This window comes from Zonotrichia leucophrys, chromosome 5, assembly GCF_028769735.1.
Source record: "Zonotrichia leucophrys gambelii isolate GWCS_2022_RI chromosome 5, RI_Zleu_2.0, whole genome shotgun sequence".
Classification (NCBI taxonomy): domain Eukaryota; kingdom Metazoa; phylum Chordata; class Aves; order Passeriformes; family Passerellidae; genus Zonotrichia; species Zonotrichia leucophrys.
Genome location: NC_088175.1, coordinates 6,021,261 through 6,035,885, shown reverse-complemented (window position 1 = coordinate 6,035,885; position 14,625 = coordinate 6,021,261). Strand labels below are relative to the sequence as shown.

Here is a 14,625-nt window from a genome sequence, read left to right as displayed (position 1 = left end):
ATCAGTTGGTCAGCACCTGCCCTTAAACCCCTCCTCCTCCCAAACTGGTTAATTGAATTTAAGACACTGTACCAAATAAAACCTGCCCCAAGTCAGCAAAAGGGCACCCAAGAGGCACCAAGGCCAACTGCTGAATGGAGCTGCTTGCAAAGAATTTCTCTTTGCTACTCCACGACAAATGCCAAGGAATACAGAATGCAGCACAACCACCCCATTCCCTGGCAAGCTCTGTGATGGTACTGGCAACTTCTCAGGTTGAAGTTCTTGATCACCTCCCAGCAGCACCACAGAACAGGGGTGCAGCTCCATTCACCCAGACTTCAGAACAATTGCTGACCCATCCCATGAACTATACCCCAACTTGGAGCACATCACTTTCCCAGAGACCCCGCCTGCTCTGGCGTGGCACTGGAGTTGCAGTGGGATCACCAATCACACCCCATTCATTACACACTGAGGGCAGCAGCTGCAGCTCAGGATCCACAACAGCAACTGATGTGGGCACGGGCAGGGCAGTTTTGTTTCAGTGTGAACAGACAAGTCAGAGACACAGCTCAATTCTTAACACTTTTATTCTTACAGTTCTAGGTTTGAACTGTACATGCAGAGTTGCATAAGTCACAATAGAGATTTACAGTGGATTCTATTCTATGGTAGAGTGCAATCCAGAATCCTTGAACAGTATAAAAAACAACTTTAAACATCAAGACCTTGTTAGGAGCAGAAGGATTAAAGCTTCCCCAAGAGATTCAGCTCTCCTAGATACCTAGTTACTAGGTACCATATATGTTAAACACTTAAGAACTGAAGAACTGTGTAACACTAAACAAACTTGAACACCCTGATGTCTTCCCATCTTCATTACTTCTTTCCACATTTCTGGCAATTAAGAATAAGTCAAAAACCCTGCCACCTGCAACCAGCTAATACAGACAAAAATAACTACTTCTTACTTGCCTGTTTAGGGTTGTACAGTGTTAAAGAAAATATTCCCTCAATGGCATTTTTATCTCACATCAGCTGAAAAAGCAATGTAACAAAAATAAAGGTATAACATCTTCGAAAATAAATATAAAGAGGGAATGCAGACAAAGTGTCAAAGATTTTTTTTTGGCAGGTAACATTCATAATATACAAAATATAACTTATTCATATTAGCCAAGGAAACATTCATGAGTTCCTGTAAACTCGTTTAATCCACCTCCTCCATGCGTGATGTGTCGTCATCTCCTTCAAGAGGAGGCATCTCCTCAGTGACAGCTGGACTGGCTTCCTCTGCAGCAGTGTCATCCTCATCGATGCCTGTGCAGGAAACACACACCCATTAATGCTCACAGCACAGCCCAAACCTTTCATCTCCCACCTGAGGGTTCACCTTCCACACCACCAAGGAGGACCAAGACAATGCACCCTGAGCGCTCAGGAGCCAGGACAGACTGGATAACTCACCCAGGCCAAGTTTGATCATTCTATAGATGCGGTTGGCATGTGTCTGAGGGTCTTCTAGGCTGAAGCCAGAGGACAGCAGCGCTGTCTCATACAGCAAGATGACAAGATCCTTCACAGACTTGTCATTCTTATCAGCCTCTGCTTTCTGCCTCAGTGTTTCAATGATGGAATGGTCAGGATTAATCTCCAGGTGTTTCTTTGCTGCCATGTATCCCATTGTGGAGTTGTCCCTTAACGCCTGGGCTTTCATGATCCTCTCCATGTTGGCAGTCCAGCCATACGTGCTTGTTACAATGCAGCATGGAGAAGTAACTAAACGATTGGACACAACAACCTGCAGGGGGAATGCAAAGCACAGGTTTGCAATTTAAGCATTTCAACAAGTACAACTGATTTACCCTATTCATTTTAGAATGACTTTACCACACATGTAAAACCAAGTACTACTTTTACCTTTTCTACTTTCTTTTCAAGAATATCTTTCATTATCTTGCAAAGATTTTCAAACTTTGCTTTCTTCTCCTCCTGTTTCTTTTTCTCCTCCTCATCTTCTGGAAGCTCCAGACCCTCTTTTGTTACAGAAACCAGGGTCTTGCCTTCAAATTCCTTCAGCTGCTGCACACAGTACTCATCGATGGGCTCGATCATGTAGATCACCTCCAGCCCATGTTTGCGGAGACGCTCCACAAAAGCAGAGTTGGCCACCTGATCCTTTGTTTCACCTGCAACAAACAACACCACAGATGAACCCCAGCACTAACAGCAGCTAGTTCAGTTTCTGCAGAGCCTGTGCAACAGCTGTGGTGCTTCATGGCCCAAGCACAGGAGAAAAAGGCACCAACAGCCCAAAACACACTCAAGCTGTTTAAATTGACACTCCAGCATTCAATACTCTTAACTGATTTTGAAGCAAAATTTTATTTCCTGAAATATATTTTTTACAGGCCACTCCTGCCAAGCAAGGCAACTGGGGACCCTGTAACATCATTTATAAAGCCCCCAGAAGATAAACCTACACACAACGCTGGCCTGACCATTTCAGGTCCCAACTCACCAGTAATGTAGTAGACGTGTTTCTGGTTCTCCTTCATCCGAGTGCAGTAATCCTTCAGGGAAACCATCTCATCACCAGAGGCAGATGTGTAGTACCTCAGCAACTCTGAGAGCTTCTTGCGGTTCTGCGAGTCCTCGTGGATGCCAAGCTACAAAAAGCAAGAATAAAAATCACTTAGTGATTCCTTCAGGTAAATACTGACCTGCCAGAGTCACCAATCTGCAACTGCAAACATCAGCAGTGCTCAGCAGAAAGACTACAAACCTTGATGTTCTTGGAGAACTGCTCATAGAACTTCTTGTAGTTCTCCTTGTCTTCAGCCAGCTCAGTGAAAAGCTCCAAGCACTTCTTCACCAAGTTCTTCCGGATCACTTTCAGGATTTTGCTTTGCTGCAGCATTTCACGGGAAATATTCAGAGGCAAATCCTCAGAGTCTACCACACCTCTCATGAAATCTGCAAACACAATTACCTTTGTTAGTCTCAAACAAATATTACCAGTCACTCTACATGCATGTGCCTCTGCCCATTAGAAAGCATCAATTTGTTTCCATAGAATTCCAGTAAATATTAATTAAGCAGTACTTTTAACTGCTCAACAGCTGTTCAGAACTGAAAATTTCCCCCTTCCAAAAGCAAACCACAGAATAGCTAAGCAGTTCTTCTAACTTCTCAGGGAACACTTTTCCCAGAATTATACTCACTCAGGTATTCAGGGATGAGCTCCTCACAGTTGTCCATGATGAAAACTCTGCGCACATACAGTTTGATGTTGTTCTTCTTCTTCCTGTTTTCAAACAGATCGAAGGGTGCACGCCGTGGGACAAACAGGAGAGCCCTGAATTCCAGCTGCCCTTCCACAGAAAAGTGCTGTGAGAGAACAAGATGATAATTTTAGTCAGTTTGCCTGGTTCCACTGTGGTAACCACTTAAGAGCTCTTCAAATGCAGAACACAAACTGCAACACACTGGAGGATCAGATTACAGAGCAGCTGAGACACTGGTGAGGAACAGCCTGTCCTCAGACAGAAACACTCAATTATGACCAATTCAGAACATTTAGCTCCTTACACAGCATACTGAAATTTAGAAAGCAAATGTGTTCTTATGACACTTAGCATCAAACAAAAGGCACAAAACCTTTTCAATGACAAATTACAAACATTTTTTGTATTTATATGTAAGCTAGTCTTAAGTTCAATTAGACAGGTTGGCTAAACTGTTAGCTGAGAAAGCACCTCTACTCCTGACTGCAGGTTTAATTCAGACTATGAACACCAGTGCACAATGGATTGGTTTTAGCAGTGTGTTAAAGTGTATGTAAAACATACAGCTTCAGTGCTGTGTGTTTATGTATCTACAGATACAGCAACCATAGTAGTGTCTCAAGAGAAAAACTTACTTTGACAGCCAGGTGGTCTTCCCAGTCATTAGTCAGACTCTTGTAGAATTCTCCATATTCCTCATTGGTTATGTCATCTGGATTCCTGGTCCAAATGGGCTTGGTCTTGTTGAGCTCTTCCTGATCAATGTACTTCTCCTTGATCTTCTTCTTCTTCTTCTTATCTCCATCCTTCTTCTCTTCTTCTTCATCAGAACCAACATCCTCAATCTCTGGTTTGTCCTCTGTCTTTTCCTCCTTATCTTCTTTTTCCTCTTCCTTTTCCTCAGCCTCATCATCACTGACCTCCTTATCACGCTCCTTCTCCACCTACAAAACAGTATCAGTACTTGAATTGCAGAAGCTGTAAATTCAGTAATTAACAGTTCTAAGTACCCCTTGCAGCCTCACAAAACCAGCAGACTTCAAGAACATGGTGTCAAAGTTCTCCCTCCCACACTCCAAGGACTCTCATTCTGGGTGCTGACAAGTGGGTGTTTCCATATGCTATGAGCCAAATTCCTACTGCTCAGTTTCATTACACTGAATGGCTCCTAACAATCCATCTAGATTAACTGTTTGGAAAGAGTACTATGGATTGGAAAACATTGTTTTTTTTAACATAGTCCTGTGAAATACGATTTTAAGTAACTACATTTCCCCAGAGCTTCCTCAGTGTAATATCTGAAAGAACTGAAACTAATCAAAGAAAGATTGACTGCTCCTTCTTAACTCCCATTTGTGAAACTGATAATACTTATTTAGCATTTCAAGCAGGGTACGTACAAAGAGTGTAATGGGGTAGCCAATGAACTGGGAGTGCTTCTTCACGATCTCCTTGATGCGCCGCTCCTCCAGGTACTCAGTCTGATCTTCTTTGAGATGCAGGATGACTTTGGTTCCACGGCCCAGAGGTTCACCTAGAACAGAATTTACATATTTTACCTTGCTGTAGCAGAGCACATTCAATTATTAACTCTTCAAAACGCACACTGCTCAATCAACCATTTTTTCACCTTAGCAAAATGAAGCTTCTGTGTATATATGCTTTCTCAAGTTTACTACATATACTTCAAAGAAGCTTCAGAAAAGGCCTACTACTCAGTTCACAGTCTTTGAAGACTCTGCATACAAAGTTGTTTTCCAACAAATGCTTTTCCATGTGTAAACTTTGAAAGCTTAATGCACCAATCACCCGGGCATTCCATACGTATGAAATCGTGCCAACTGAAATTACAAGATATGACCTGGACCTATGCTTGATGTGACACACTTTTTGTAGTAATTTCTTTTATTTTGTGTCTTTTTCAAGTCAGTTTGGCAATGCACTGTTGCCAAACATCTTTAAGAGATGTCACCGAGCAGGAACCCTGAACACTCACCATTATCCAGTCTGACAGTGAAGGACCCTCCAGCTGAGGACTCCCAAGCATACTGCTCATCATCGTTGTGCTTGGTGATCACTGTCACCTTCTCAGCAACCAGGTAGGCGGAGTAGAAGCCAACACCAAACTGGCCAATCATGGAGATATCAGCACCTGCCTGCAGGGCTTCCATGAAAGCCTTGGTGCCAGACTTGGCAATGGTACCAAGGTTGTTGACCAGGTCAGCTTTGGTCATGCCAATGCCAGTATCCACAATGGTTAGAGTGCGATCATGCTTGTTTGGAATCAGGTTAATTTTCAGCTCTTTCCCAGAATCCAGCTTGCTTGGGTCAGTCAAGCTTTCATACCTGATCTTATCCAAAGCCTGTAAGACAAGAGACATGCTTTATCATTCCCTGACAGCTCCCAAAAAACTTCAGTAATTGTCAGAATTAACCAGACTACTTTTGGTACTTACATCTGAGGAGTTGGAGATCAGCTCACGGAGGAAGATTTCCTTGTTGGAGTAGAAAGTGTTGATGATCAGAGACATCAACTGAGCAATCTCAGCCTGAAAGGCAAAGGTCTCCACCTCCTCCTCCATTGGTTGGTCCTGAGTTTGCACAGCTTCCGGCATCTGTGAAACGAGAGGGAGGAGTTGAAATTCCATCCAGAACAGCTTACCTAACATAGCCTCTTACAGGCAGCGACAATAGCGTTCTGAGATTAAATTTTATAACCACGTGGTTTCAGCACCAGAGTAACACACACACACAAAGAAGCCCTTCCCAGACCTTATTTACAGAGAGTAACTATTCAGAGGTTTTAAAGAATGCGGAAAATAGATTACAAGACTTCTACAACAGACTTGCATTACACTCATTTTACTCTGTAGCACCTAAGGTAAGACACGACTGCTCCGCTCTCCTCCCTTAATTTACGGGTTGATATACGACCTTTATTTTCCCGTTTCACACAAGTACCTAAAATCTTTACTTGGATTAATTCTCTCTTAGCCGCATCCCTTGACTACTCTGCATAGACAGCTATCCCCACCTCTGACTTAGATACCAACACTACCCAGCCGGACTCGCTTCTCTGGACAAATATTTGCATTAATGAAAACTCGTCCTTCACCGGCTACAGCTGCCCGTTTACCCCCGTTCGGGAGCCAGACCGTCACCCGGCCGAGCAGTGTCCCGGCCCAGCCCCGCTGCGATGGCGCCGAGCGGAGCGCACCGAGCGCGGGCCCGGCCCCGCCGCGAGCGGCCCCGGCTCCCCCCGCCCGCGCGGGACCGCGCCCCGAGCCCGCGGGCGGAGCGGCGCCGCAGCGCCCCCTGGCGGCGCCCGCCGGCACCGCGAGACCTTCTAGAAACTGCCAGAGCCTTCCCTGGCTGCCCCCGCCTCCCGCCCGCGCATTCCCCACCCCCCCCCAGAGCGCTGCGGAGCGGAGCAGCCCCCGAACCCGCTCCTGGCCCCATCCCCTGCCCGCCTGTCCCCTCACGCCGCTTTCTCCCCATCCCCCCTTTTCTTTCCCTCCTCCATCCCCCGCTTTTCTCCCGCTCCTTCCTTCCTGCCGCCCCCACTCTCTCCTCCCCCCCGCCGCTCCCTTCCCTCCTGGCACTCTGCTCCTTTCCTCTAACCCCCACTCCTTCTCCCCGTAATACCCCATCCTTCCTCCTTATGCCACCTATTTCTTCCCCCATCTCCGCCACTCCTTTTCTCTTGCTCCCGACCCGGTTTTCCCCCTCCTTCCCCCCCCCTCGCCCCCGCCGCTTTCCCGGTCCGGCGCTTCCCCACCCCCCCGCTCCTCCATCTTGCGCTCTCATAGCCGGGGGCCCATTCATTGAGAGCGGATCTCTCCGGCCACCCGGTACCTCCGCACCGAGGCGTCCTCGGGTCAGCCTCCCACAGCCCTCCCGCGCACGCTGCGAGGCGGAGGGGGCGCTGCAGCCGCAGCCCAGGACACGAACAGCCTTCCCTGACCGCCCTCTGCGCCCGCCGCTCCGCTGCCACACCGGCACCCCCCCAAGGAGCGGCTCGCTTTCCCCACCTCCACCGCCATTCTTACAAGAATGCAAAATTAGTAAGCTAGATTAAAAACCGTCAAGCCCAGTCTTTTTTTCACCTCTACCCAGAGTGTAAGCCCCAATCACCTTTCCCAGGATCTACAGAAGCACAGAGGAAAGCACGATCAGCGCCACGCGGCTCCTACAGCACACCCCACCCCCACCACCCACGCAACTCCGCACACGAGCCCCGCGCCCCAACCACCGGGCCCCGGGGTTCGGACGGAAAACGCTCCCTGCGCCGATCCACCGTCGGCGAGTGCCAGCTGCTGCCCCCACCGCTCACCTTGGCAGGGGGACGGGGCGCTGCTCTCCGCACTGACGCTGTGACACAGCCCACTCGCTCCGCTGTAGCCTCTCTAGTGCGCGCTCCCCACAGCCCGCCCGATTTATATACGGCGGGACCCGCCTCCTTCCAGAACCATCGGGAACCTTCACAGCCGGCGCGGGGGGGCGCGGGGAGGGGGCCGCGAGGCGCGGGCGGAACAAGCCGCCCGAGGGGCGGGGCCGTGCCGCTCGCAGCCAATCGCAGCCGTCCGCGACAGGCGCCGCGGGGCCGGCGGCTGAATGGGCGCGAGCGCGCGCGCTCCCCGCGCCCCGCCCCGCTGCGCCCCCACCGATTGGCCTGGCCGGGACTCCGGGGGGAGGGGGAAGCAGGAAGGAGGCGGGCGCGTGCGCGGGAGCCGCGCGGGGCGGCGCCGAAGGGGCGGGGCCCAGAGCCGTTGCGCGAGTGCTGTATGACGTCACTCGCTGCCGAGCCCCGCTCCGAACGTCCTAGAAGGGGGCGGGGCTGGGGCCGGGGTCCGGGTCTCTCCCCCCTCATCCTCCTCCATTCTCCCCCCGCCCCCGCGGAGCGGCAGGGAAGGGCCTGGAAAACTCGGGGTGCCCCCTCACCCCTGCCAGGAACGGCCCAGGGCTGGGGTGCGTGGCGGCTGTCACCCTCTGTATCCCCGTGCTGAACCCCTGTCTCCGCTGCGCGGCCGGTGCACCGGCGTGAGGCTGTGCGGGGGCGCGGGGGTGCTCAGGTGTGCGGGGTGCAGCTGTGTAAACGTGGGAGAGTGAGGGAGTGCGGGGTGTGTGAGGGGTGCAGGTGTGTGAGGGTGGAAGAGCGAGGGTACAGGAGCGTGAGGGTGCTCAGGTGTGTAAGGGTTGGAGAGTGAGGGTGCAGCTGTGTGAGGGTGCGGGAATGCGGGATGCTCAGATGTGCGGGATGCAGGTGTCTGAGGGTGGGAGCGTGAGGGTGCGGGTGTGTGAGAGTGCTCAGGTGTGTGAGGGTGGGAGAGTGCGGGGTGCAGGTGCGGGACTGTGCCGGACGGAGTGCGGCTGTGCAGGTGTGCGGCGGTGCGGAAGTGAAGGTGTGCGGCTGCTCAGGTATGCAGGTGCAGTTGTGCGAGATCAAGGATTTAAGTTACTTAAGGGTTTAAGGTGCGTGGCTGTGCAGGAGTGCGGGGGTGCAGGAAGGTGTGCGCTGTGCAGCTCTGTGTGTGTGCAGGTGGAGGTGTGCGCTGTGCTGTTCTGTGGCTCTGTGTGTGTGCAGGTGGAGTTACAGGCTGTGCAGCTCTGTGTGTGTGCAGGTGGAGGTACAGGCTGTGCAGCTCTGTGTGTATGCAGGTGGAGGTGCGGGCTGTGCTGCTCTGTGCAGGTGGAGGTGTGCGCTGTGCAGCTCTGTGTGTGTGCAGGTGGAGGTGCGGGCTGTGCAGCTCTGTGTGCAGGTGGAGGTGTGCACTATGCAGCTCTGTGTGTATGCAGGTGGAGGTGCGGGCTGTGCTGTTCTGTGGCTCTGTGTGTGTGCAGGTGGAGGTGCGGGCTGTGCAGCTCTGTGTGTGTGCGCTGTGCAGCTCTGTGTGTGTGCAGGTGGAGGTGTGGGCTGTGCAGCTCTGTGCAGGTGGAGGTGTGCACTATGCAGCTCTGTGTGTGTGCAGGTGGAGGTGCGGGCTGTGCAGCTCTGTGTGGCTCTGTGTGTGTGCAGGTGGAGGTACGGGCTGTGCCGCTCTGTGTGTGTGCAGGTGGAGGTACGGGCTGTGCAGCTCTGTGTGTGTGCAGGTGGAGGTACGGGCTGTGCAGCTCTGTGCAGGTGGAGGTGTGCACTATGCAGCTCTGTGTGTGTGCAGGTGGAGGTGCGGGCTGTGCAGCTCTGTGTGTGTGCGCTGTGCAGCTGCCGCCGTCCCCTCGGCTGGGACCAGGGGCTGCGGGAGGGCGGCACCGCTGCCCCTGCCCTGCTCCCCCTGCCCTGCTGGCCGGGCAGGATCCGGCCGCGCTGCCGGGCGTAGCCGGGTGAATCACAGCTTAGGGATGCTGTGGTAACGCGTTTCGCCTGCTCAGGGAAAACAACACCGATTCTCACGCAGCAGGTATAAGTCTGCGGGTTAACAGAATTCTGCCTCTCAGTCTGTGCATTTGCACAGGGTAAAAAGAGCCGTGGGACCGAAGCCAAGCAGCTCAGCAGACCTACATAGCTATGCAGTTACTTAAGGATTTAAGTGCTAATAGTAGACATGAGGCGTTGGCCAGTGCTGCTGGGTTTGTAACAGCCCAGAGCCTGAAACCCGCTGGGATTCTCAGCCTGAGCATGGCCTTTGCCAGTTCATCTGGGAAATCTCGGGTGATGTTCAAAGGGCACACAAGAGACACCTTTATACATACATTTACATATGCTGCATAAAGGCTTTGATATGTACACATCTCATTATACCAAGCAGCTCTGTGATTGCAGCATTTAGCAGGGCGGGTATTTTTATATCCTGAATGACCTGATTGGGAGCAGGGAGTTAAATGCAGATCTTCCACATCTCAGGAGAATGATCTGCATCCCATGTGTTCCAGACCAGACTTCTAAAACTTTCTTCTTGGAGCTGATCCACTTTCGAGGATATAAATACCCAGAGAAACTACATGTTAAAATTATGCACTGATGTAAGCATGAATTTAGACATATCTCCTTGCTCTAAAGAATGGCTATATATTTGAGGAATAAAAAGAATGTTATTTCTGTTGCAAAAATTTATCTCAGGTGCAACTTCTTTCCATTTTCTTTTGGCTCTTAGATGTGGCCCAGACTTCTATCTAGTTCAACATCTGTCTGACTTTGGGGAATTGAAGTTTAAGTTGCCTAACCTGCCCTTCTCCAAGTTGAGTGTCTAAAATAGACTGGCTAGCATGAATTAATATTCCAAGACTTAGATCCATTAACACATTTAATCAAAAATCCTCATGCTGAACTTCATGTCCTTTGTATGGGTTATCCTGCAGTTTTAACCCAGACAAGCAAATCTGGTTGGATTGGGGTGCACTGGCTTCATTTTTTTGTAGCTTTGTGTTTTCAGAGAGTTTTCAGTATTCTGACAAGAAGATGCATTAAGTACACATGTAAAACATGCAGGAACACCAAGAAATTAAAATTACAGCTTGTATTGCTGCAGTTTCTGCAATATCTGGATCAGTACATGCATTGGTGCAATGTCTTAGAGGACTCTGCCCTTCTCAATCGTGGTGCTCCAGCTCTGACCCAAGCAGTTGGCCAAAATACAGGATCCTGCAGGTTAGTTAATTAGGTGGAAAAATTAATCATGGTGTCAAAAACAGAAAAGGGTGTGTAAATGAGCTGCTGCTCAGCCCACAGGAGAAATCAGACTGTAAGGGTGAGGTTATTTGCTCACCATTCTAAGCCACTGAGAAAGTTGGCTTTTAGCCAGTGCTCAGGCTTGAAAGTTCTGCGTTTATGTCTGGTTCACCTTCTTGGTGCTTACTTCGGCTGTTTGTTTTCTGTAGTGCCTTCAAGCTGGATTTTGGGGTGCTTCTCAATGCATTTCTCTTCCTTTCTCTCAGACACATGTGCCTGTACCAAGAGCCTGTGCACCAAAATGCTTTCTTGAGTACGACAGGTTCCTTTCTTTGCACAGTGACTGTGATTGCAGTGATCTGACAGCTGCTTTGCTTGTCTGCTTCCATAAAGCAGCCTTGTGGCTCTTTACCACTGCCCTGATAAAGTGTGGCAGTTACACTCAGGCATAATGATGTAACTTTCATGGTTTTCTTAGATTAAAAACAGTCATGGTATAGTGTAAATACTATAGGATGTGCCTTTTAGGCTGAAACCCTCTTACATTCAGATTCCAGGGAGGGAAATGCTTTCTAATATGTACTTGCACCAAAGTAACTTCTGTACTTCAGAAAATGGCTGAGGTATTGCAATATGTCCAAGCATTTTATCCAGCAATATCCTGCTAAATTTGCTTGTGTGCTCTCCTTTTGAGGTGCCTAGAATTTTAAGGGTGCTACTTTTATAATAATATTCAAGATTTAAGAAAGTATTTTCCTTTCTAATCTCTCAATTAATGTGGGCCCAGTGATTCAGACTTAGGGATATATGTCATTTCAAGCATGTGAAAACTCATGGAAGGTTTTGCATATGTCTGCAGGATCACATGCCTTTATACTGTCTAATCTCCAGTCACATCATTCTGTTTTCTCTTTTGTGGTTGTGTTATTCAGCTTTCAAAAGCAGGCTGATTGCTTTTGTCAAAGTTGTTTGACAAGTGCACTGGGAGAATGTAATCTCATACCAAACCATCGAAGTTTTCCCAGCTCTGCTTAATCCCAGTTCCTCTGTGACTGTGTAAAACACATATTTTCTTCATGACTTGTGAATAACCTGTAGTCTTTTTATTCTGTTATGCAGTGAGGGCTAGCAAATATAGACATTTTGTTCCTATGGTTACTCTATTTTAACTGGTCCCAGTTTTTTATTGCTTCACTTTTAGGCTTGGAAAAAAAAAAGGTTCCTAACTTGGTTTGTGTCAGAGTTAATTTTGGAGGAAATTCTGAGCGAGATCAATTTTTCAACCAAGAGATTGTGCTGGTTTTCATCGGGTGGAGGTAATTTTCTTCACAGCAGCCAGCATGGAGTTATATTTTGAATTTGTGCTGCAAACAGCGTTGATAACCCAGAGATGTTTTTGTTATTGCTGAGCAGTGTTTGGACATCATCAAGGCCTTTTCTGCTCCTCACACTGAGCCCCAGCAAGGAGCCTGGGGGGCACAAGGAGCTGTGGGGACACAGCTGGGACAGCTGACCCAGCTCACCAACAGGACACTCCTTACCAGAAAGTCTCCCCTGTGCATTTCCTGGTTTCCTGAGGATTAGTCCCACACTTGGTCTCTGTATACATTTGCATCCTCTTTAATAGGATCTTTAATTACACAATTTCATAGAACTCCTTGCTATGTGAAAGTTATTTAAAAAGAACAAAGCAAAAGCTGAAAGGAAGGTATTTAATGTTCAAGGTGTTGAAATAGCACACAGGAAAAACTGGGTTTATTCTTAATTCAATCAAAGGCTTTTTCTCTGTTGCTGGAATTTTTTTTGGTTTTTATAAGCCACAGAGAAATTAAAAAATGTTTGCACAAAGAATTTCAATTCCAGCATTTAACTTGACTTCTGAGTGTTTGGTGTTGTAGCCTTAATGCTTTTATAGCATTGCTTTAAAATTAATTTTGTTTGAGTTCTGAAACAGTTTTGCCATGTTATATCAGTGCTTCAGGGTTTACTGGAGGAAAACAAAACAGCACTAACTGAAACTGCTTAACAGTAGATTTCAGAAGAATGATGTAAGTATAAAGATGTGGTAATATATGTCTAGTTTGCTTTAAGACATGGAATTATACATGTAAAATCTGTGTTATCATAATGAAATGTAAAGCTGGGAATGGGTATCTGTCTGAGCAAAGCTTCATGTTTTCTTAAAACTGCTTCCCAGGCTGTGTTCTTTTGTGCTTTCTCATTGCTTGCTGGAAGCTAAAGTGATCATAAGATCTGTAGGTCACAAAAAAAGGTGAGTCATTCTAGAAACAGGATCAATAGTCACTTAGAAGAAATATTTTTCTGGTGAAAAAGCTACTTAAGAGGCAAAGAACAAAATCGATCTCATACAATGTAATTGTACTGAAGAACTGCAGGTGGCAGCAATAATTGCATGGACCATGGGCTGTGTGTACACGTTCTTTTTTCCTAAAAGTTTGTGCATCTTGAAGTATGTGTCAGGGAGTGTGAAAACTGTCAGTAATTTCTCTCAGAAGGAATTCTAAAAGGGCTTACTGTTGAACAAGAATATATTTGTTGTAGCTAAAGTCAACAATTCCACTACTAACAAATGCCAATTATAATTTATATTATATATACATAATATAACATATATAATATGTTTCTTTAGATATGTAAAGCTCAGCTGCATAGGAAAGCTGAGAGAATGAGCATGGAAAGGCCTGGATTCATGGGACATTAATAAGGTCCCAGAATAATTGTTCAGGCTTATCATAAATTACTTTTTGTGGTGTTTGTTACAAAATTAATAGGTTAACCGTATAAAAACTCAAATTTGATATTTTAAATTTTTCTTTATCTTAATATTCCCTTATGACTAGAACAAAAGTTATTTTCTTTATAGTTTTAGATCTTATATAATGTTTTATACTTTCCCAGAGTAAATGCATAATTTTGTACTTCTTAGCTGAAGTTATATGTACAAATCAAGCATCATACCTATGCCAACTGAGCTATACAAGACACTTTGTCTTCCACCAGGTTAAAAGTTCTTCTCTGGTTCTGCTCTTTGTTTTATGAGCATTTTAACATGACTGTGGTGCCTTTTGTGGAAATGTGTGTGATCTCCATGTAGGATGGGACCAAAAAACCAGGACACAGTTACATGGCTTGGAGAGTCACAGGAGAATGTCATGCCCATCAGAGCTCCCTTAAATCAGGAACAGTTACATAAAACTGTTAACTTTGGAGGGAGAACAAGAGGTATGATGGCAGCTGTAACTTTTATTATCCATAGTTAAGAGCTTTGTTCTATTCATAGCCAGAAGTTTCAAGGGATCCTAATTCAGAAGGACAAGAAGCTTGGAGAAAAAGCCCTTCCAGACAGCAGAAGGTTTGACTAAAAAGTCCCTAGACAAACAAAACCCTAGACTTCCCATGAAGACATTAAAAACAACAGTGATAGTAAAGTTACATGGTTAAAAAAATAACTTAATAGAGCCCCAGTATCAGTGAGCCTGGAAATAAACCTGACACTCTTTCCCCTGTACATACTCATGTTGTAGGAGTTGAATTCAGTATAACAGTAAGGTTGGGGGTTTAGTACCTATGACAGCTGGGCACTGCTGCATATTTTATTATTATTTACTTATTTTGTGTGCCTGGTAGGTTTGGAGACAAAACTCTCCTTCAAGCCACCTTCTAAATGTTGGATACTATTGGTAATTATGTCACAAAGGATGTTCTGTATTCACTTACATTCTTGATGCA

General features: G+C 47.2%; 1 protein-coding gene across 1 annotated transcript; it reads right to left on the bottom strand.

Moving 5' to 3' along the window:
* Nucleotides 1-554: 554 nt before the first annotated feature.
* HSP90AA1 (heat shock protein 90 alpha family class A member 1) lies at nucleotides 555-7,806 on the bottom strand. The gene is made up of 11 exons (XM_064713393.1): nucleotides 7,603-7,806; nucleotides 5,726-5,884; nucleotides 5,266-5,632; nucleotides 4,670-4,803; nucleotides 3,905-4,213; nucleotides 3,207-3,372; nucleotides 2,768-2,958; nucleotides 2,504-2,651; nucleotides 1,903-2,171; nucleotides 1,450-1,783; nucleotides 555-1,302 (listed from the first exon to the last, which is right to left on the bottom strand). The coding sequence occupies exons 2-11, from the start codon at nucleotides 5,882-5,884 to the stop codon at nucleotides 1,193-1,195; spliced, it is 2,187 nt and encodes a 728-aa protein (XP_064569463.1). The 5' UTR covers nucleotides 7,603-7,806; the 3' UTR covers nucleotides 555-1,192.
* Nucleotides 7,807-14,625: the final 6,819 nt, after the last annotated feature.